The sequence below is a fragment of the Ochotona princeps genome, chromosome 21, assembly GCF_030435755.1.
Source record: "Ochotona princeps isolate mOchPri1 chromosome 21, mOchPri1.hap1, whole genome shotgun sequence".
NCBI lineage: Eukaryota > Metazoa > Chordata > Mammalia > Lagomorpha > Ochotonidae > Ochotona > Ochotona princeps.
In genome coordinates, this window is record NC_080852.1 from 3,903,748 (window position 1) to 3,926,704 (window position 22,957).

Here is a 22,957-nt window from a genome sequence, read left to right on the forward strand (position 1 = left end):
AATGTATATTCCTCTAGGGACTTACAAAGAAAGATGCATTTTGTTTCACACTGCCAATTGGTCATCCCTACCCTACATCTTTGGAGGCAATGGGAACTCAGTCTAAGCAATGGTAAGCATAGGACAATGAGTGTTTGAGGTATGCCTGGGGGAGGCAACCAGAAAACCAGGTGCTCATTAGAGCTATGAAACAGTGCTAAATAACCTCAAGAGTGTAGGAAACAGCCCCATCTGTGATGCGATGATGGAGATAAAGATACATTTTAGAGCGTATGTTCTGGAATCACAATAAATTTCAAATTGTGAGCCACTTCCAATCATGTGAAAGCGATGCGTTTGTTATCCACAGGGAAATGTCCTACATGCCAGGAAAGATTGTAGTGGAGGCAGCAGCCACTCAGATCAGGGCCACATGTCCTCTTCCCAGGAATCTCTGGCAGCCAGCCTAGTGGTGGAGGCAGCCAGGATGGCCATGGAGAATGTGTCTTCCCCAGGGGGCATAGAACAGGAGCCTGGTTCGAGCCTGGTGAGCTCTTGGTTGTTCCTGGGCTCAGCTTTGAGATGGCTCTGTCCTAAGTGACAGGAGAGACATTGGGCCACTCAGGGTCACAGGGAGAAGCTCAGCCACATGCCTACTGGGGAGCCACATGCTGAGTCTGAGCTCAGGCTGAAGGAGCCTGGGAACATTCAGACTTTGGACCCAACAGGCCCTGCGGTATCCATAAAGCACTGACTTCTGATGGGGAGTAGGAGGACCACACCTAGGACTAGGAAAGCCTGCCTAGAGCCCAGCGGTGTGCCAGGCCCTATGTCCTTGGTTGCCCCTTTGACACCACTGCTACTGCCGGGTTACCTCTCTGGTGCCACACCCTGGTGTTGTCCATGCCTTTGTGGCCACCTCACAAGCCCTCTGCTGAGCATTTTGTGTTCTTCCACACTGCACTTGAATTCAGCCCATTTTTTTTCCTACAATGGGAAACTGCTGTAGATAAGTTTTTTCTAAAGACAATAAGGTTCTGTCCCTGCCACTGCCCTGCGCTATTCATTGTCACAGGCCTTGGAGGACCCCATTTCCCCTTCTCCACTGGTCTCCCCCATCTTGGGCCATGGTGCCAAAAGTGACCCTGAGTCCACATTTCCAGACCTTGGTTCCCTGGGGAAATGTTTTATGCCTGATTGATGAGCAAATGTCATTCACAGGAGTATTCATAAAGGAAGAAGTGGACCTTCTTTGTCCTTCTTAGTATAAATGAATGGGGATTTACATCTAGGTCCAGGGTCTCACACCTGGAAATCAGTGCTTCTCAGAACCCTACTCCCCAGCCCCTCTAACTCCCCTTCACTTGGCAGGCTTGGTTACTGTTCCAAACCTTTACTCAGATATTTTTAAGACAAGGAAACCGTAGGTTGGAGGGAACCTGTGTAACATATGTGTGAAAGGCCACATGCATTAAGCATCCAGGCCTGAAATATCAATCCATCTAAAATCTACAGCAGACATCATGGTAGTTATAACCTACAGTCATGTAGCTTAGCAGGCACATGGGTTTTCAAGGAGTGCTAGCGACTTGTGAAGGAGCCATATTTCTCTGTTCATTCCATACTATTGTTGAAGCACCTTGGAAACTTGGCATAGATCTGGGAACCCATCGCTCCCTACTCATAGTCCTTATGCTCCTGGAGGGGCTGGGCAGACCAAAACTTGTTGCCAGCTCTGGGGGATCAGTTCCAAGCCTGCCAAGGCAGACCTCTTCTCAGAACTTTTGCTGGAATTAATAGAGAAGAAACATTTATTCTGTGACTTAGAGAATGAGTTGCAAGGTTAGGGAAGCTGTCTTTTCTTTTCTTTTCTTTTTTTATTATATTTTTGACAATCTTTACATAGCTAATTAGGGTAAAAAAGGTTCAAGGGCTATAAGAAAGAGGGTAAGACTATTATTTCCATATTGTTTCCTTCATGTTTAATGGGGGATATTAAGGGAGATGGCCCACCCAGTTTCCCACCCACCCCAGGTCCCAGATGTAGGGCATGCTCTGAGATATTTGCTCAAGTGGTTTTGATAGTTCACCAGTTATGAATCGCTGCCAAACTTGCCACTCCAAGCATGATGAGGTCTTTGAAGAATCCACTGATCGACATAGTCCATCATAGAGCCTCAGTTTGCCCCATATTTTGCTGCCAGCATATAGCTGAGATGGTTTATTGACCTGTTCTGTCTACTGTCTTTTCATGGTTAGGATTCTGAGTCCAGCATTTCAATTGGGGAGATCTCCAAAGAAACTTTGTCTGAGGTATTCTCAGACCAGATTCTTATATGTACTAGCAAGTACAGGGCCCGGCACAGTCCATCACCCCAAGAAGCTGGTGGTTGCAATCGCTGGGTTGGTTCTGTTTGCAGCCCCGACTTCCACTGGAACCAATGGATGTTGCAGTCCAGCCTGGTTCTGCCCAGCACATACTCAGCCCTCGCATAAGCCAATGGGAGCTGCAGCCTAGTTGGAGCGACCTGCAATAACTCCCACCAGGCCCGCCCCCTACTTTGGTTTGCCAGCATGTGTAGCAGTAGTCCAGTCTGTCCCACACCCCATTCAGCTCTCGTACATGTCAATGGGTATTAAAGTCTAGTTCCATCTAACCAGCTCCACTATTGCAACCCTCACAGATGCTGTTGGGTGCCTCTCTGTCTAGCCACCCCAGCCCCTGTCCTAGTTTTCGTGCCCTCCCGTGGGAGTGGTAACCCAAGAGGGAGGAGCCCACTATTTCCCTTAGGGAAGCTGTTTTTGCCTCTTGCTTAAAGTGTCTGCTTGGAAAAGAAGCCAACATAGAAAGAAAGTGAGGCTAACAGAAGAGCAAGGCTCTTGATGGGCTGGACACCCCAAGCTTTAAATCATCCCATTTCAAGACTTGGGAATGATTTGATTGAAGAAATTCCTTTTGTTGCAGCAAGTTTAAGTTGGACTTCTGTCACGTGCAACCTGGAGTCTTGACTCAGAGCAACACTGGCCAGAAAGCAAAACTTTGTCAATTGGGATGGTCAAATTATCAGTTAGATAAAATGCATTCAGCTTCTAGCTCAAAATTTTGTAAAGGGAAAATGCATTATAATGTTTGAGTGTACTTGGCTACATTAAAATCATTACTCATGGTCTTATTCATCATGAGTCATGGTATTCTTAGAAATGCTGTATTGTTAGGGAGCATGGCTAACGAAATCATGCCTAGAGCTTTGAGATGCTTGATGACACAAGCAAAATAAAGAGGAACAGACTGCACTGTTATGACATTTGTTCAACTCAGTGGTAGGAAGAAATTGAGGTAAGACTGTCATTTAAGTGTTCAGTGAAAAATGACAAATGTTAGGTGGGACCAACTTTCAGTTACGGATAAAAGGGAGCCAAGTAAGCTGGACAATGTCCACGTTTGCCTGTTGAGTCCACTAGTAACAATTCCAGTAGTGCTATTTGTGCACAGAGGACCCAACCACAAAGTACAAGAAATCCTCAGATGAAAAATGGCAGGACTCAGTTGACCTAGCTCCTGTTTCTGACACTTTCCAAATAGAGTTGAGGCCTGGCTGTGATTTCTATGAATGAGTCACATCCTGTCTTAAATACCTGATCTTTCTGAGGACCGAAAGATGTGTACCAAGAGCAGCTCACGATCACATAAGAATTATTTCTTTCAAAGAATATCCTGCCAGGAGGCATTGCTCTTGCACGCACAACCACGTACCCACTTCCTTTCCCCATCGGTGTAAGAGGTACCCGCAGGTCTGCCCTGGGCCAACCACAGCAGGTGTGGGATAGCTAAGACTCAATGTCCAGGAATCTGTCATTTCAAATTTTGCAGTCATAACAGGGGTTTACTATCTTCCCCAGCTTTGTCCCTAGGCCAACCTTTTCTCTCGTCACTCAAGAAGTGATCTCCACCCAGACACCATGCTGTCTCCTCTTCACTGGCAAGTGTCTTGAAAGTTTTGCTCAATTTCTCCCATTCCTTTTGCCTCTCCTGACAACCACTCTACACCCAAAATTATTTTCTGTAGGAGACATCACGAGCTTCTGCCAAAAAATCATGAAAACACCATAACCTTGCCTTGGGGGTGCCAGAGTTGTAGACTCTGTGCAAGTTCACTGTGGCCAAGCCCCTGTAATTCACCACAGGGCTTCCAAGACAAATCTAGATGGTGCCTCTTCCGGAGACCCAGCGTGGTAAGTACCAGAGGCAAGGTCTTGTCTGAGCAACACAAGGGTGCCGCTCCACCCAGTTGAGAAAGGCAAGAGATGCTTTTCAAAACAAAGGGGCTTGAGTTTTCAGTCAGCGAGGAAGAACAGGGAGCCTCCAGGAAGAGCCTAAAGGTGGACTTTCATGGCCAAGATCATGAAGAGTCCCCAGAACCCCAGGTCGGGACCCCAAGACCCAAACCTCAAAATCTTTGTGTGGTGCCCACTTGCCACTGCTGTTCTCTGAATATTCATTTTATTCTCTTCTTCATGGGGAGGGACAGTCCCACTCTTCCTGGGTTTTGCTGCCCTATATTCAAACCAACAGAAACACATAGCCAGTGGGGCACTGTGGTTGAGAATGGTAGACTAGGGATTCTTGTAGCCTAGGCCTGGCCATACAACACCCTACCCCACCACCCCGCCTCTCGGACTCTGAAAGATCCACCAGCCCCACTCCTTTTGTTCTGGAAATTCCTTTGCCACCAGGTACTTCTGAGAATGACTTTGGGAAGAAGAGGCTGCCTCTGTCTGGCGCTCCTCCTGGGCCTGGCTGGTTGTCTGGCATAGAGAATCCCTGATGTTGTTTCCAGCTGCTTTTGAAGGCTCCTCCTTTTCTCCTGGCTTCTGGCGACAGAGTGATCAAAGCCACATCTGGCTTTCTCAGAGAGTAGTGCCACAGTTCCCACCCTCATTCCCAGTGACCTTGGGGGACAGGGAGAGGGATACTTTGTCCCATCTTTTGATAAGACTCTGCCAAAGCACATCAGTTCCAATGGATACGGCAGTTTGGTTTCAGATGGCCCATGGTCTGTGCTAGAACTCCCAGTCAAACATCACAGTTGGCTGCATTTCCCGTCACCACTATTACATGGGCTTACTCTCCCTCTAAGCCTGTGTGGTTGCATTCCTGCAACAGAAGCCTAAGGAATGACTGTAGCAGTCCCCTACCCATTACCCAGCACACACTAGTAAACCCCTAGTCCCCACACATGCCCACAGGTCAGAGTGCCCATCCTACCCAACACAACACGCAAGAGTGCCAGTAAATGGCAGTGGAGGCTGGAGATAATGTAAGCATCCCAAGTGCTTCCCAGGGCACTTTTCAGGGGTTGCCAAACATGGTCCGAGGGTTTCTTTCCTTGTGTCTGGCCATAAAAGTGCCCCAGTGACTACACCCATGCTTCAGGCAAGCCAGGGTGCTGTTAGTAACACCCACAAATTAGCAGAGAATGGGCAGAACAACAGTGTGAGACAAAGAATAGCAGTAAACAAGTTTACAAAGTTTAATGAAGTAATACATTCAACATGTGGGGTGGAAAACTTGTTTGAAAGAACTGAGTACCCTACATAGCTTCAGATTGGAGTTGATTTACATAAAGGGTACCACCTTCTTCCCAGCACTGCATAGCCTTTCTCCCCCTCTTTCAGAGTGTTGTAAACAATTTTCTGGATGTGAAAATCTTCCCAAAGTTTTAGTAACTGATGTTATCAAACTGGGTAGCCCCAGAAAAGCCCTGTTGGTGCTGGGCCAGAAAGATTTTTCTTGGGATGTCTCTATGGAAGGAGGCTGGGATTGCCTACTGATTTATCCTGCTATGAGCAGGACTTTGATGTACAAATGTTGGGCTGCATTCAAGACCTGTTTCCAAGGCTTTTGTGTTCCTTCCCATGTGAGCTTCTTGTCTTTTCCCTTTAGCTTCTTTCACACACACTGGCTACTGGCTCTACCTTTCCATCTAGTGCATGAGATATGCTGGCTTTGCAGACATGCACAAAACAAGAGTCATAAGTCAGCTTCCACCACAACTTAACCTGGGAAGCCGTGTAGAGTTGCCTCCACATGGAGCCCCTGATAGCACAATGCCAGGTAAAGGCACAGGGCTCTAGGGATGTACGAGTCCCCATCTGCATTTCTTCCAGTTCCTTGTTGGTGTAGGAGCCTAATTCAAAGCAAAGGCATTTATGAAGTGCAGGCATGGAAGCAGGATGAGCTCACAGGGATGAAGACAGCACCATTCAGAAGTGTATGGAGGGGAAAATCAACAGGAAAATCGTATACATCACCCCAGCTCAGCCACCCCCTTCTGGTAGGGAGTGGCACCCTAATGGAACACACGCCTGGGGTGGAATCTGGGCAGGATGCAGTGCTCTTGATGGTCTCTTGGACCGTTTCATGGCATTTCCACGTGCAGGTGTTATATATGGTATTTGGTGTACAGGTGTTAATCACGACACCTTCTGTATCGGGGAGGCTCAGGTGGGCATCTTGGGGAAGTGGGCATATCAGCTGGGTACAGCATGGGAGGAGCTTTCAGGGATTCGGGCTATGGCACAGAGACTGCTGGAAGCCTCTTAGCTCTTCATCCCTCACTCTGCCTCGTCCACACAGGAGCGAAGCAGATGAGCAATGTGGGGACCCCAGGAAGGTAGAGTGATCAGTAACACTCCACACCCCTCTGGGCATTTGATGAGTGAATGCGAGATCTTTGTCAATTTCCTTCTGTCTCTCTCTTTGAAATAAGAATAAATTTTAAAGCAGTAATCAAATGTGATTATTTACCCAAATACCAAGTGACACAGCAGACTGTTAATAAGATTTAAAAGTTGTCAGTCACTTGTGTCCTCCCTAGCCAATAAATAAGTAAATACAACCAGGAACCTGTCATTGCCTAATAGCAACCACCACAAGCCTGCCAGAATCGTGATATTACACACGGGCCAGCACAGACTTCAACAAAAGGCACTCTGCAAGAACATCCAGGAAGCCACTGTCTGTTCAGCCTCAGGTTCATATCACACGTTTAATTAACTATCAAAATGTCCCATGTAATTCTCAATGTGGCCTGCTTCCCTTTGCGTCATCGTCTTTGTGCCCACACTTCACCCTGGTGAGGGTATTCCCATGGCATTGCTCCACTATGCCCAGATAAATATCATTATTCTTTGCAGAATCTCAATCAACATCTCTCTCTCTCTCTCTCTCCCTCCCTCCTCCCCTTCCCCTCCCCAGATCTATTTACTTTGGGTGATGTTATTTTGCACTAAATGGCCTTATCTGCTGCATTTGTGGAACTTATATTGGATATTTAACTCACTTACAATTTCTACAATAGGTGCCTGCGCAGTGTGACAACAGGCTAATCCTCCATGCTGTGATAACAGTATCCCATTAGGGCACCAGTTCATGTCCCGGCTGCTCCACTACTGATATGCTAATGGCCTGTTTCCAGCAGCGGAGGATGGTCCAGGCACTCGGAACCCTTCACCCACGTGGGAAACCCAGAAGCTCCAGGTCCCCAGCTTCAGATCAGCTCAGCTCCGGTTTTACAGCCATTTAGGAAGTGAACCAGCAGATGGGCGATCTCTCTCTCCTTCTGTGTGAAAACTACCTTTCTAATAAAAATATCAATGTGTTCTAACTTCATGATCTCGTTTTAGTGCGTACAGACGGCGCACGACAAATACATGTGCTCCTTTTTACGGTTCCAGTGAGCTTGCTGGGTGTTGACAACGGGCCATGAACCTCCACAATGGCGATTTTGTTGAAGTCAAAGATGTACTTAAAGGTGTACCTAAAGATGCCTTTAAGTAGAGATCAAGAGGGCGTGGACATGTATGCTTGTGTGTTGCGTTGTTGGTGGAGAAAGACTCAGACATCTCAGCACTGGGGAAAGGAAGGTCTTAAAGCCAGCGTCTCTATCCTTGCGCCCAGCTGTCTGATGCTCTTCACCACCCACCAAGAGTAAGCAAAGGCTACCGTGGTTTTCTCATTGAAGCAACCCAGACCTCCAGGAGGGACCACGCCGCCACTGCCTGCAGCTGCGCGCCAGGCTCGGGCAGCGGTATTTACGGCAGCCGAGCCCTGCCCGCGCCGCCACGATATTTACGATAGCGAGAGGCTGGCCAGGCGGCGGTATTTACGGTAGCGAGAGGCTGCCTGGACCGCAGCGTTTACTGTGGCGGGGCCGGGGCGGCGGCGGGCTTTACGGTAACGGGGGCCGGGCTCGCGGAGGCCAGTCGGCTCGGCCCACTCTCCGCGCCATCAGGTGATCCCAGCCCCGGGCGGCTGGCACCCCCGGCACCTCGCGGACAATGCAAAATGGCCCTCCGGAGCAGTGAAGGGCCGTGGCCCTCGGGGGTCCGCCGCAACCCCGCCCAGCGCCCCGCGACCCGCCGCCCCGCGCCGGGTGCGAACGCAGCCCCCTCGAGCCCCGCCGCCGGCGCCCCGGCCTGAGCACGAGCGTCCTTGGCGCGCGTGTCCCCAACGCCCACATGGGTCTGTGCTACAGTCTGCGGCCGCTGCTCTTCGGTGGTCCCGAGGACGCGCCCAGCGGCGCTGCGGAGCCGCCCGCGGACGATGGGCGGTGCACGGCGGCCCCGGTCCTGACCCTGGTCCCGGCCGGCCCCGGGGCGCGGGCGGCGGGGGACCCTGTGGCCGGCGGCGGGAACCCGGCGCGCGCGTGGCCCAAGGCGGCCCCGCAGAAGGAGAAGCGGCGGCGCGGGGACCCACAGAGCGCCGAGGAGCGAGAGGCTGCGCGGGAGGCGAAGAAAGTGAGCCGGGGGATCGACCGCATGCTGCGAGAGCAGAAGCGAGACCTGCAACAGACACACAGGCTGCTGCTGCTGGGTAGGTCCCGCGCGCCGCCCGCAGGGATCCCGGGGTGGGCATGGACGGTGGCAGCCCTTCAAACGCTGGTGATTAAAAATAAGAATAATACATTGGCGGGGGGTGGGGTAGAGTGTCTTTAAACTCTGGGGGCGGGGGAGGGGGCGTTTTCGTCCCGACCCTGGTCACTCCAGTGAAAAACCAAGAACATCTTGAATGGAGGTTTTGTTCTTGCCTGTGGCAATGGCTTGCCTGTCACTGATGAAAATGTGCCCTGTGGATGGATTGATTTGCAGAGTGGACTTGCATTTCCTGTCCCCAGTGCAGCGCCATAGTGGTTCACTCTAAGAACACACAATGAAAGGAAAATCCTAAGGCCTTTTAGCTGGCCCACGGAGCTCTTACTCTGACCCAGCTGCCGGTGGGTGTGGCCGGCTGCCTTTTGAGAAATTGGGTCGTCCGCTGGAGAGGTGATGCTTGGGATGCTTGGGGTAGCCATGCAGGGTCAGCCCTGAGCGGGTCAGCACGTTTGCCCCTCTTCAGGTCCAGCAGCCCAAGGGCCTTGCTGCCCCCTATGCCTTCTGCAAACCGGAGGCAGAAGCAAGAGAGAGGAAGGGAGAGAGGAAACCTAACCCAGCATTCTGAAGTCCTCAGCTGCACAGTTTGCTTGTGTTTGCTGAGTTTAGCTTTCATTTTCTCGGACTGAAGAGCCTTTTCTGAGTACTGCACTGTGCAATGAAGGGAGCAGGGTGGGGAGAGGAGATTCCCAATGCCACTTGTTGCTTTTTAAGAGAAAGAAAATGACACATTGGCCTTTGATTCCAGTTTTGTGGGCTATCAGGAAGCGTAATTATCCAGGGTGCCCTGCTGTGCATAAGGAACAGCTGTTCTGTGGCCTGAGGAAGTGACCTGCTCATCAGGGATACAGCTTCTCATATCCAGGGGGGTGCAATGCGTGTTGAGTTGGGAAGGATTCACCCACCACAGGATGAGTGGCACAACAATTAACCTAGATGCTGTGTCCTGGGACAGTGTCTGAAAATTTAAAGGGAAATTTCGGGAGCAGGTAGTACGAAGAAACTAAAACTGCAGTAGGTGCTTATGCTTGGAGGTACCTTCCAAGACCCTCAGCGGATGCCTGAAACCTTGCGGTAGGAACGGCCCTGCTCCCATACACAGTAAGAGCTCACAACAGCAACGAAGTCGAGCGATTGTAGCGGTATACTGTCACAGCAGTGGTGACAACATGGTGTCTGCCTCATATGATCCTGTCGTGGGTTCAGCCTTCTTGTCATGATGTGAGATGATGCTCCAACTTCCTGGTGAGCTGGAGGGGCCCAGTGTGAGGCTGCAGGGAAAGGTGCCCTGCGCTTCCTGGAAGGCGATTGGACAGCCCAGATGTAGGGGACTGCACAGGAGGGTGGTGCACACAGGATGTAGACTCCCATCTAAAGGAATGGGCCACATCCGGGGCAGGACAAAGCTGATGGCTCACATACTTTAAAGCAGCACCGAATGTGAAATTATTTACTTGTGAAATCTCTCATGTAATGTTTTCCCACCCTGGTTGGTTCTGGGCACCTCAAGCTGTGGATTTCTAAACCGTTGATATGAGCTGCTGTATCCATGTGTTGGCAATGAAAATCTGGGCAGAGACTCTAAGGTGGGCTATGTCAACCAGTGGATTCTGGAGAGATTTCACTGTGCTTGGAATGGCGAGACTAGCAGAAATTCAGAACTGTTCAACTCTGAAAACCACTTAAGCAGGCCCCTCAGAGCATGCCTCATATCCGGGACCCTGGGATGGGTGGGAGGCTGGGTGGGGATTCTCCCTTTATCTCCCCTCTTGCCCCAGATACAGGAAAAAGAGAGAGAGAGAGAGAGAGAGAGAGAATGTGGAAACAATGGTCTTACCTACTTTCCTGTAGCCCTTGACCCTTTGTGCCCTAATCAACTATATAAAGATTATCCAAATTAAAAAAAAAAAATTTTGAAAAAAAGGGCAGCTGAATCCCAAATCAAGGCACAGTGCCCCCTAAGAGGGGCAGAGGTCCCCACAGTGACAGAGCTCTTTGCTACAATGCTGACTTCTAGAAGGGGACAGATCCAGAACTGTCACTCTAGAACTTCCTACCTAATCAGATCACCACTGAAGTGAAGGGGTCAGGGAAACGTCCACTTCTGTGGCACGCCTTGAATGCCTGTTCTCCTAGACATTATCTCACGGCCTAATAGAATTTGTATCTCATCCCTCAGCCAAAATGGCCAGGTGGGTGAGCTATGTCACCCCCCACTCCCATCCCTGCTCTGTCTTTCTCTGAAGAGAAATTAATCTGTCCAACCAGTTCTTCATTTTGTTTTTTTTTTTTTAAGATTTATTTATTTTTATTGAGAGACAGATGTATAGAGAAGAGATAAAAAGAGATCTGTGTGCTGGTTCACTCCCCAAATGAACATAACAGCTGGAGCTGAGCCGATCCTAAGCCAGGAGCCAAGAGCTTCTTCGTGATCTCTCATATAGGCACAGGGTCCCAAGGCTTTGGCCCGTCCTCATCTGCTTTCCCAAACCACAAGCAGGGAGCTGGATGGGATGTGGAGCAGCTGGGACGTGAACCAGCACCCGTATGGCATCCCGGCAGATGTGAGGTGAGGATTTAATCACAAGGCCATTGCACCAGGCCCACAACAGCCGGTTTTGAAATGCATCACAGTAACTCAAGAGGAGAATTAAGGTTTGAAGAAACAACAGAAAACAGTATGACTGGGACCATCAAAAGATGGAAACATTCAGTGTAGTTTTATGTGAGTGTAAGGATATCCTTAAAATATATATCAGAATACACAAAGCAAAAATTAAAAAATTAAAAATTTGTGAGCTGCAGAGGACATGTAAGTGGTGAAGAGTCACCTTGAGTCACCTTGCTACAGCATGTTTGGAATGAGTGCACTGTGCTCCCAGAGGGACACTTTTGTTTATTTTTGTTTGAAAGGCAGGTTGACAGAGAAGGAGAGACAGAAAGAGAGATCTTTTGTCCACTAGGGGAGGTTCACTCCCCCCAGTGGTTACAATGAGCAGATCTAAAGACAGGAGCCTCCTGCACGCCTCCCACATGGGTGCAAGGGCCCAAGGACCTGAACCATCCTCTGCTGCTTTCCAGATGTGTTAGTAGGGAGCTGGATCAGAAATAGAGCAGCTGGGACGTGAGCAGGTGCCCATATGGGATGTCAGAGCTGCAGAAGGAAGAGTAGACTGTTGAGCCACCATACTGCCTGCTTCCTCACCCCCACCTGTTCCCCTACCCCGGAAAGGACATTTTGAAAGACATGATCTCTCCTGACCTAAGACAAGTCCATGTCAACATCATATCTGAAGTGACGTGTAAATGGTTTAACTGACTTGAGCTTTGCCCAGGAGTATATTGTATCCTCCACCCAGTGTTATCAACACGAAAACAGATACTGTTATATCGAGCTAATGTTGTTTATCAAATTTTGTGTATGTTTTTGTTAAGCACAGAAAGGTTCTTGGCTTTATTAATATTTGTGATGGATTTAGCTGGACATTTTGTAACCATAAATGAGAGTTATAGACCATTAATATCCGGCAGTGCTTTCTTCTGCTGCCATCACATCTGATGGCCATTTCTTTCTTTCCGTTGGCCCCGTGCATCCATTTATTCTGGAAATGTGCATTGAGAGCCCAGTGGCAGGGAATAGAGAACTCCCTCTCCAGGAGGGCATCCTGACTTCAGTGCTGTCAGTGCCCTGTGCCTCCTAGCCTGAAGCTGGTCCCGTTTCTGTATAGCCACGCCTGCACAGGCCTTCCTGGAGACCTCTGCATAGGGAATAAACTATCGATTCATGTGGATTCAAGTAAATTCTGTCTGCCCCCCTCACATGGTGCCGAGTTTAGGTCTGCCTCATTCCAGAGGTTCCTGGAAGTGCTCTGACTCCCCATCAAGTGCTTCCTGATGGCGTGGCTGGCCATCGTCCTGCCCATCATCCCAAGAGCTCCTCTAGCCTGCACAAGACTCTGCAAGCCACTGTGGCAGGAGGGTCCACCAGCAAGAGGGATGCAACCCCATTTAGTGTTCATGCGTACATCTTATAGGCCTGCGATGGGCTGGATTTTAAGGCAGTAGGAGGCAGGGTGGGCATACGAGCAAGGACGGGCCGAGGGTGCTCTCCAGCTGGAATGCCTGGAAAACACACATCTTCTCACAAGTCTGGAACTTCTCACAAGTGAGACAACTTGCACGGTTGCTACCTGACATGATCTGTTTTCTGGCTTGCAGGCAGCGGTCTTTCCACCACGCCCTCACACAGCCTGTCCTGAGTGAATATGCATTAGCGGGGACAGACACTCTGGACCTCTGGACTGCCTTAATGACCTCATTGAACCATGATTACCTCCTTAAAGGCCCTACCAGGGTTAAGGCTTTAACCTATGAATAGAAACAAGGAGGTACAGCTTAAGTCCCAGCCAAGGACTAACGCAAAAAGCATGCACCTATGCATCTGAGCTCCATCTCACAGGTGCTTAGGGGAACACAGGCCCTGTGTGGCCTGGTCACCTGAGTGTCTGCAGTAAGGTAGAAAGGTCCCTTCTCAACTGAGAACTGCTTATTTCTAAGCATAGGCTCGCAGTGATAAAAACACAGTCTCTCTGACCAACATGGTTCCCCGGGCACCTGGTTCTTGCCTCTGACCTTGCCCTCAGGCTACAGAGACTTTGGCTCAGGCTGTGCCCGGGGCTCCAGGGGTGGGCACCAGGGAAGCCCTCAGCACAGACCTGGGTGTGCACCAGTTCAAAGCAGGAGCTGACACAACTGGGTTCATTAGTCTGCGTGCGCTACTGCATTGGAACTTCTGGTTACTGGTGTTACTCTGGGTAACTTTGTTAAGTTTGTTTGGGCTCATGCTTGGGGAGGTCCAGGATTGAGGGTCCAAGGTTGAAGAGCTATGTCTGGTGAGATGACAGTCTTACTGTCGGAGTCCCAAGGTGGCTTACTTGGCAAGAACCGGGATGCCTGCGTGTGTGTGTACACATGTGTGTACATATGACTACATGTGTGTATGTATGCCAGCAGTAATTAAATCAGGCGGCTTTACCTGACAGCTTTATCTAATCCTGATCACCTCCAAGCATCCCACCTATAATCACCGCAGTCGGATTAAGCTTCTGCCCTCTTAGTACCTCACACTGGAGGTTGAGAATTTCAACATGTAAACTTTTGGGAAACACTCAAACCCCATCGACATGAAAGCACTGGGCATCAGATCTAAATACCGAATCCGTCAGAACACACAAGGTAAGGAAGGTGACGTTCCCCAGCCTTAGAGAGTTGTTCTGCCACCAAGCTCATGGAACTGTGACAGAATAGATACCAGTGACATCTCAGCACATTGCTAAGAGGGAAGAGCCATCCCATTTCCACCGGGCTGCCTGAACCTGCGCTTTCTAGAACATTCTTGAAGTGGTCAAGTGGGTGAGTCATGACTGTTCACTCAGTGATTTCCTGTTACATGTTGTACGTCTTGTAGTTCCCTGCCAGGAGCCTGCATCTCTCTCTCTCTGGGTCGGACATTTGCATGTTTGACAGCGTTACCTTCATCCACATCTCTGATTGCTCCAGGAAGCGGCCATTGGTACAGCCCTTTTGGTCACTCTGTAGTTTTGAGTAGATGTCTTTCACCGCTCTAGTTCATGGCAATGTGTTTCATCACCCAGAAAAGATAGCTGTGGATGAGCCGTGCTGTAAACTTGAACTGTCCATCCTTCCGTGGTGCTCCTTGTCAATTTGCTGTCTTCACTTCTCTGCACAGCCTTCCATGGCACCAAGGCTACAGAAGTCCATGGAAATCCCTACTATTCTGATTAGGTCTGAAGCGGAAGAGAAAGGGGTGGGTTGTTGTACTTTCTTATAAAACATGCCATCTTTCCGTTGTACTTGCTGTATGAAGCACGGTTTTATAGGCTTTGTTTTGCACAAAACATGGATTCATCCCATCAGTTTTGATTGTGCTTTAACCTGGCAAACATCAGAAATTAGAGTCTTCTGTCAAGGACACTCCCTTGAGCGAAACCATTCATGTTTGCACAGGTGTTTGCCCTGACCCTGACAATGTACTCTAGCTGATGTTGCCTGCTCGTGTGCCACTGCATCCCTGGGATGTATGGCCTCTGTGCAAATACTTCTCTTGAAACTGGGACAATATTACTCATCAGCTACAAACACAGGCAAAACAGCCATGATGTTTAGGAACAAAACACTAGGGTCAAATAGAGTTTTGAAATCCTGCCACTCCACTTATCAGCTACATCAACTTTAGGACATTTCTCAGAGCCTCAGCTTCCAGATCCATAGTAATCCTAACACCATGGGGTTGCTGAGAGGGTCACATATGACTAACTGAATCTAATTTAGCCAGCAAAAGAGCTTAGCAAATAATAATTATTCCATAGATTGGCACCATCTCTAAATCCTAGATTCAGGTGAACCCCATGGTGCTGAACAAACCAATTCTCTGCAATACACATATCTGGAATTGTAAACTGAACAGTAATACAAGATTATATCACATGCTGGACCTTGAGGACCAGATGCCCACACAGCCTTGTGACAGAGTCGAGAGTCTAGGCCATGCAGTCTGGCTCCCTTGCTCATCTTTGAAAAAGTGCTGCATGACCAGCTGGAGCAGGATGCCAGAGGGCAGTCAAGAGAAGTAGTGGGTGAACTCAGGCAAGTTCAGTCACCCCAAATACGGAGGGACAGGCGCAGCTTATGGATTTGGTCTAGTTGATGCCTTGAGAACCAGGTGCCTGAAGAGTTGGTGGGGGGAAGAATGCATTGCGGTTGGCTGAGTTTCCCAGCTCAGAGAAAATGGTGATGGCTTTCTCCACGTTAAGGGGTGTGGGACGTTGGGGGGCAGATGTGGGGAGACGAGAACAAAGAATCCAGCCTGTGGAGCCCATTGGGCCATCTCTGGAAATTGTGGGGTTGTCAAGAGTCTGGAGCTCAGAGAGGATGCCACGCTGGATGTGAACTCATGGAATTAACCCACCAGTCACAGGTGGACACAGATACCATGGAAAGCATACAAAGTGAGAGGAGGAAGAGGAGCTTGGGGTGGACAGAAGCTCAGGGGAGCTTCCAGAAAGTGCTAGAGGAAAAGGAGTAGGAGGAGTGAGAGAGACCACTGGAGCAAGCAGGGAAGGATGCAGCTGAGGGAAAAGAGAAGAGCTCAGTGGTTTCTTCCAGCAGTCCAAGGTTGAGGTGGCCCGAACTGAAATCTATCGATTGGAAAGGAGGTGAAAACATTGAAGCCAAGAGCTGTGCCTCACAGGGAGAGTTGGAAGGACACAAGGGAAGCTACAGTGCTCAGTTCTCCCCGAGTGAGAAGCAGGAAGAGAAGGTGGAAGGGGAATGCCCAGTCTAAACTCCCGGGATATCATCCTGATTAAAGCCATGCCTCTTCTTGGACACAGGATGTGTCTACCATGTGAGCGTTCATGTGTTTAGACCCAACCCCACGCCTGATGCCACAAGCAAGTCCCCGTGGACATGGTCAAGCCGATCTCTGGCTTAGAGTGCAACACTTAAGTAGCAAGCAGGATGTTGAGACCAAGAGGTCTGACAAAGCTCCTGGCTGCTTTAATTGGTGTATGCAGTGTTTGTGGACATGAGAGAAGTAACACCTGATGACTGGTACCCAGAATCAACGCATGACAGTGAAAGCGATAAAGGGAGACTTCCAAAACTTCATCACACAAATGAAGAACTCCAAATCATTGTTCCTCCCTCTCAAAACCCAGGAAAGTTTACTCTGTATCTACAGTTGGTTAATACTTTGTACTGAGGTGATGGGAACCAACATTGAAATTTTGAAAAATACCATAGGAAAAATAGATTCTGTTGACTGAAGCAATGGCCGTAATTAGATTGAAGAGTCTTGTGAGAGATAGAATTCCCTCACTGGAGTGAAAAGGTAGAGTGAAGGCGGTCGAACGACCCCATACTGGTGGGTGTATGTCAGCACACCTTGGTCCACACCTGTAAAGCGTGCTTCCCTCACTGGAGTGACCCTAACATGACTATGAACTCTGGGCGATAATGATGACTCATTGCAGGCCCACAGATGGCATCGGTCTGCTGGGGGTTATTGATCATGGGCCATTACAGGAAATTGCTCTACCTCCTGCTCCAGTCTAATGTGGACCTAAAACTGCTCTGAGAAAAATAAAAGTCTTTGTATTTATTTATTTTTTAATCCTGTAATGGAAAAAAAAAAAAAAAGGTAGGTGAACATTTTGTCCTTGAATCAGGATCATTAAAGGCAGTGACTAAAGCGCCAGATGAAGGTGTTCCGTGATCAATTCAGAAGGGTCCTTGGGCCAATCCTGGGACCCCACTGCAAGCCACAGCCCAAGGCTGTCCCCTAGACAGTTCCACATAGCAAGAAAGATAGTGCCTCATCACCAAAAGTTGTAATTCTGATTTACCAAAGGGAAAAAATAAATAAAAGCTCTCATTGAAGTAGGTGTTGACTTGACACCTGTCCCACGTCAAGTGCAACACCTGGCCCCAGCTCCTACCTTCAGCTTCCCACTAATGCAAGACCCTGAGAAGTGCCAGTGGTGGCTCTAGTGCCACCCATGAATGGGAAACATCTGCAGTTCTTGGCTTCAGCTTCGGCGCTAGCCTGATCTTGGGCCATCGCTCGCCTGCGAGTGATGAGCCAACAGATGGAAACGTGTTTTCTCTTGTCTCTCTCTCTCCCCATTCTTTCTCTCTCAAATAATAGTCTGCAAATTGTCTTTAAAGTGTCACTTACTGACATTTCCAAGTGCGGTGCTGGTAGATGGTTAGGAGGCATTGGATTTCCCCCAACAACAAAGGCTTGCATTCACTTGGTAAGAGTCTCAGAGCCTGCTGATCACGTGGCCTATCTCTGTGCGTAGCTTCGCTGTCAGGGCTTGTGCCTGCGCCGCCAAGGACAGTGTGATGGGACACCTGTCAGGGCTCGTGTCTGCGCCACCGAGGACAGCATGATGAGGAGGCCTGTGAAGCCAGTGAGGACAGTGTGGGAGGGAATCACCTGTCAAAACCCCCACGGTTAGACCACTCTACGCTGCAGCCCTACTGCAGCTCATGCAGGGTGCAGAAGAGCTGCTGACTGATGCAAGATGCATGAAGAAAGCCAAAAAAAAAAAAAAAAAAAAAAAAAAAAACCACACACAGTTCAGTGTCTCTTAATCACAGCACAAGATTCTGAGAGGTGATTTAGGCCTGATTTGCTTTGCTTTAAATTGGTACTTACTTAGTGTGTTTTTCTGTAGTTGGGAAATGAGTTTTCATGCTGAGGGAGTGATGTTCTAGAAAAAGCTTAGGAAAGGGATATTGTAACTTAAGAGGAAAGTAAAGAGGAATTCCATCTATATCGTGAGTTGTTTTTTTCATCGAATCCCTTATGCAAGGGCATGTGTGCAAATTCACCAAAAAATGGAATTAAAAAGTGGACTTCTGTGTCCTGGCATGGTTGCTCAATTGGCTAATCCTCCACCTTGCAAAAGCCAGGATCTCTTATGGGCACCAGTACATGTCCCAGCTGCTCTACTTCTCATCCCGCTCCCTGCTTATGACCTGAGAAAGCAGCAGAGGATGGCCTAAGGCCTTGGGACCCTGCAATTGTGTGGGAGATTTGGGAGATGCTCCTGGCTCCTGGCTTTGGATCATCTCAGCTCTGACTGTTCCAACCCTTTAGGGAATAAACCAGAGATGGAAGATCTTTCTCTTTGTCTTTCCTTCTCTCAGTAAATGTGATCTGCCTTTCCGATAAAAATAAATCTTTTTAAAAAAATGGATTTGTTTTGGTGCATCCAAACATTTTCCATAAACTTTTTGAAAATTTCTCCATCACAAACATTTCTTTTTCACGTAAGTTTTAAGGTTTATTATATATTTAAAAGAGTGACAGAAATCTTCCATCTGCCGATTCACTCCCCCAAATACTGCCGGACAGCCTGGCCTGGGCCGTGAAGAGACCAGGAGCCAAGAACTCCATCCAGTCTCCCCAAGGACTCAAGTCATCGAGGCTTCACAGGCATTTTAGCAGGAAGCTAGATCAGAATGAGCAATCTGATGCAGAATGCTTGATGTTGCCATGGTTCTGGAGGCATTCGATAGAACAGCTGTGAAATCTGCTATGAGTTTGTCCCTGGCAGCCTGCATTCATATTTCCCAAAAAGCCATCAAAAGAGCGCAAAAGTTTCCTCTGCTCCCCACAAGGTACTGGTGGCTTGGGGTGTTTGCCCACTGCAATGGATGACCAAGAAAATCAAGGAAATTCTGGCCTCAGAGCACAGTGGCATCCAGTGGGAGGGAAGTTGGTCCGTTTATCTGCAGCCAGCCCCATTGTTCACACATCAGGAGTAGCAACTGCCTGTTTCAAAGAACAGCATCATGAGGGGCCAGAGGTTGTAAATTGGAATGAAGAAGAAAAAGTGGAAAGTTTGTCCTTTATTTTTGTTTGTTTTCATGTTATTTGAAAGGAAGACAGGCAGAGGGAGAGATCTTCCATCTGCTAGCCTCATTCCCCAAATGTCCACCATGGCCAGATCTGTCCAGACACAGGCCAAAGTCCAGGACTCCATCTGCATCTCCCACATGAGGGGCAGGGGGCCCAAGCACTCAAGCCATCATCTCCTTCCTCCCAGAAGATACATTAACAGAGAAAACTGAATTAGAACAGGAGAGGTGGGACTTGAACCAGGCACTCAGATATGGTTGACTTAGGCAGCTATTCCAAATGCCTGTCCCCATCTTTTAGTTTGCAAAGAAATGTGCTTGTGGTGAAATCTAGGAGCCATAGCCAGGGAAACTCCCCACATGAAAGCAATGAGCACTGTTGATTTACTACTGTTGGAAAAAACAGTAAGATTTAAGCTGTGGTGAAAAGGTTTTAAAAGATTTGCAGTGGGATCGGGGCTGGCCCGTCCAGAATCCTGGTGTGGGCTGCTCTGCCCTGGCAATGGAGTATCAGCCATTGGTTAACAGCTTGCAAGGGAATCAAGGTCAGGGATAAATAAGGTCAAGGCTAAGCCACCATGTGGGCCCTTTAACTCGATTGTGGATTAACAGCTGCGTTTTTGGGGCACTTCAGGAGCGTCTAGGCAGTGTGGTTTGCAATCTCCTGTCCAGGAGGCAGTGAGCAGCCCAGGGCAGAACTGGAGTCACAAAGCACACAGTTCCCTGCTGTAGGTCCACCCCACAATGCAGATTTAAACTCCAGCCTGAGTTTTCGGAGCAGATACACCTCATTCAAGTCACAACTGTTGTCCTCAGGCACGCAGGACTTGAGCACACACCATTACTGCATTGCAGGGCAGGAGTCCTATCATCCTGCAAAGGGCTTATGCCACAACCCTTCATGGATGGCCAAAGCTGGGGGAGCACTGAGTCTTATGTCTAGGCTGCTTCCCCCCTTTCGCATACAGATGACAAGCTTCAGTTTATAAGCTGGACACAATGAGAGATTAAAAAACCATACCTACGAATAAAAGGGAGCAGTTATAACCAGTTTGCTGCCTCCTTCTACTCTCACCATTGGAAGCAGTAAATCCAAGGTCCCACTTGCATTTCAGCAAATAACACTCAACTCCCTGTGCGTGTTTGCACCAGGATCCTGCATCAGCCCTAAGTCCATGCTGCTTCAAGGCTCGTTCAGAAAGACAGACTTGATGCATAGGTTTTACCTCTCAACAATGGGAACAGGTGTCTTCTTCCTTTTTGGATGAAGACGTCTGATGTGCTCAAGAGAGCCCAGTGAATGCCACAGGGACAATAACCGTTTGGTATCCCCATTTTCTATTTTCTATTGCTATCTTTTCAGAAGCAATGCTCTGCACTTTTGGGCCTGGGAGGGCCAAGCCAAAGGTCAGAGACACAGGTGTGAGAGCCAGGGTGATTGAAGCTGTTTTAACCCTGGTCTCAACCATGGGCTGATGAAGGCAGCTCTCTGGTTGGGGGCGGGGCAGTGGAGGCAGGCTGCCCCTCACCATCCCTCTAATCCCCTCTTTTGTAGGCTGTGCCCAAAGTCATTTTGCTTCTTCCTTTTTAAAAAATTGTACATTTATTTTACTTTTAATGATGTTTACATAGTTAAGAAGGATGCATGCCCTTGTAGATCACCAATCAGGACCGTTCCCAGCGGCCCAACCAATTCAGTACCCAGGAATGGGGGACGGCCACTCAAAGTCATCCCAGGGTCCCCAGTGCGGAGCACGTTCTGAGGGTACTGTTTAAGTGGCTTCAACAGTTCTCAGATGCTGTTGATTTCATTGTTCCAAAGTTGAGGAAATCCTTCCAAGGTTCATTTGTTGATACAGTCCACCTTAGTCTCAATTCACCCAGATACTTGCTGTCAACACCTGACTAGGAGAGCTGTCCAAGTTGTTCTGCCCTCTATGGTGCTAGATGTCCTCTTCAGGTCTCAATAAACTGGTTGTCATCTATCCCATGTGCAGCTGGGCATGTTGCACAGGCCTCAGAAACCATAGAGACTCAGTTCTGACATATCTACTTCACAGTCAGACCACAGATCTTGTGATTTTTACTGTGGTTGGAATTCTGAGTCCAGTAATCCAGTTGAGAGGAGGTCCCCAAAAATCTCACCAGAGATGACCATAGACCCAACTCCTGTGTGTGCCAGCCAGTGCAGGATCCAGCTCAGTCACCCACATCAGCCTACATACACACTGGTGGTTGCAGTCACCTTGTCAGTTGTGTTCCTAGCCCCATCTAGGAACAAATGGATATTGCAGCCCAGCCTACCCCTGCCCACCACACACCCAGCCCTTAAGCACACCAGTGGGAACTGCAGCCTGGCTCGCCCCTAGCCCTTGTTCCAGCAATGCCAGTGTAGGCAGCATATTGATTCTGTCCAATCTGACAGGACTTGCCCCCAGTCCCAGCACCTGCTGTCTGATGCTGTTGCAAAATCCAACCAGCCTGCCCTTACTCTGGCTCATGCATGCCCCAGTGGATATAGTTGCTTAGCCCAGCCTGGCTTTCCCCCTAACCCAGCTCACATACAGGTCAACAGGTTTTGTAGCCATGCCCTGCGTAGTCTGCCCCCAGTCCCAGCTCTCACACGCACCAGCAGGAACAGTGGCTCAGTACGGATGCCCCTGATCCTCCCATCCTGGGGATTCAACATCCTCCCATCCTGGTCTTACATGTGCTGGTGGGTGCTGTGGCACAGACTGGCATGGCTCGTCTCACCTCAGCATTCGCTGAACTGCAGCCGTGCCCCACCCAATCTGCTCCCAGTTCCAGTTCATAGCTTTTGGGTGCAGCCTAGCCCAGCTCAGCCAGTTCACAGTCCTGGCCCTAATATGAATTTGTTGTTATTGTGGCCCAACCTGGCCCTTCCTGCCCCCTGTCCTGCTTTTCACATCTGCCAGTGGAGCTATGAACTTGCCCAACCTCACCCGCCACAGACTTGACCCACACATATGCCACTGGATACTGTAACCTGTCCCAGCTCCCAGTCTTGGTTCTTGCAATCACCTGCAGGACTGCATCCTGACAGAGGAGTCCTCCAAACTCCTCTATCAGGTTATCTCCCAATGACAGATCTCATGAACACCAGGGGTCTTTGGACCAGCCTACTTGGCCCACCTTTTGTCCTGGCAGGTACAGCAGCCTTGCCCAACCAATCCATACCCATTCAGCTCTTACTGTTGGGTGCTACAGCCCAGCTATACCTGCTCCTTGCCCAGACACAGCTCTCACATGGTTCAGTGGGTACATAGACCTAACTCAGCCTTTCCTACATTCACTCTGTTTCTTGCAAACACCAATGGGTGCCGGAGCCTAGCCAAATTGGGCACAACCCAGACCCAGTCCACACCCATGCCAGAGGATACTGCAGCCATATTCAGCCCAGTTTGCTGCCCCCATTCCAGCTCTCAGACTCACTAGTGGGAACCGTAGCTCAGAAGGGGAGTTCCGTTAGCTCTCTAACTAGGCTGTCTCCCAGCCACAGATCTCGTGCATGCTAGTTCCTCCAGCCTAGCCTGGCATAGCCCATCCCCCAGCTTGACTTTTCCCCTCAGATGCC

The 22,957-nt window shown here is 49.2% G+C and overlaps 1 protein-coding gene across 1 annotated transcript in view; it reads left to right on the top strand.

The window, feature by feature from the left end:
* The first annotated feature begins 8,190 nt into the window (after nucleotides 1-8,190).
* The window catches only part of GNAL (G protein subunit alpha L), a 144,402-nt gene continuing 129,635 nt past the window's right edge, over nucleotides 8,191-22,957 (top strand). Inside the window, exon 1 of the mRNA XM_004581640.2 lies at nucleotides 8,191-8,854. Within this exon, the coding sequence (XP_004581697.2) occupies nucleotides 8,500-8,854 (355 nt within the window). The 5' untranslated portion in view covers nucleotides 8,191-8,499. The remainder of the gene's footprint in view (nucleotides 8,855-22,957) is intronic.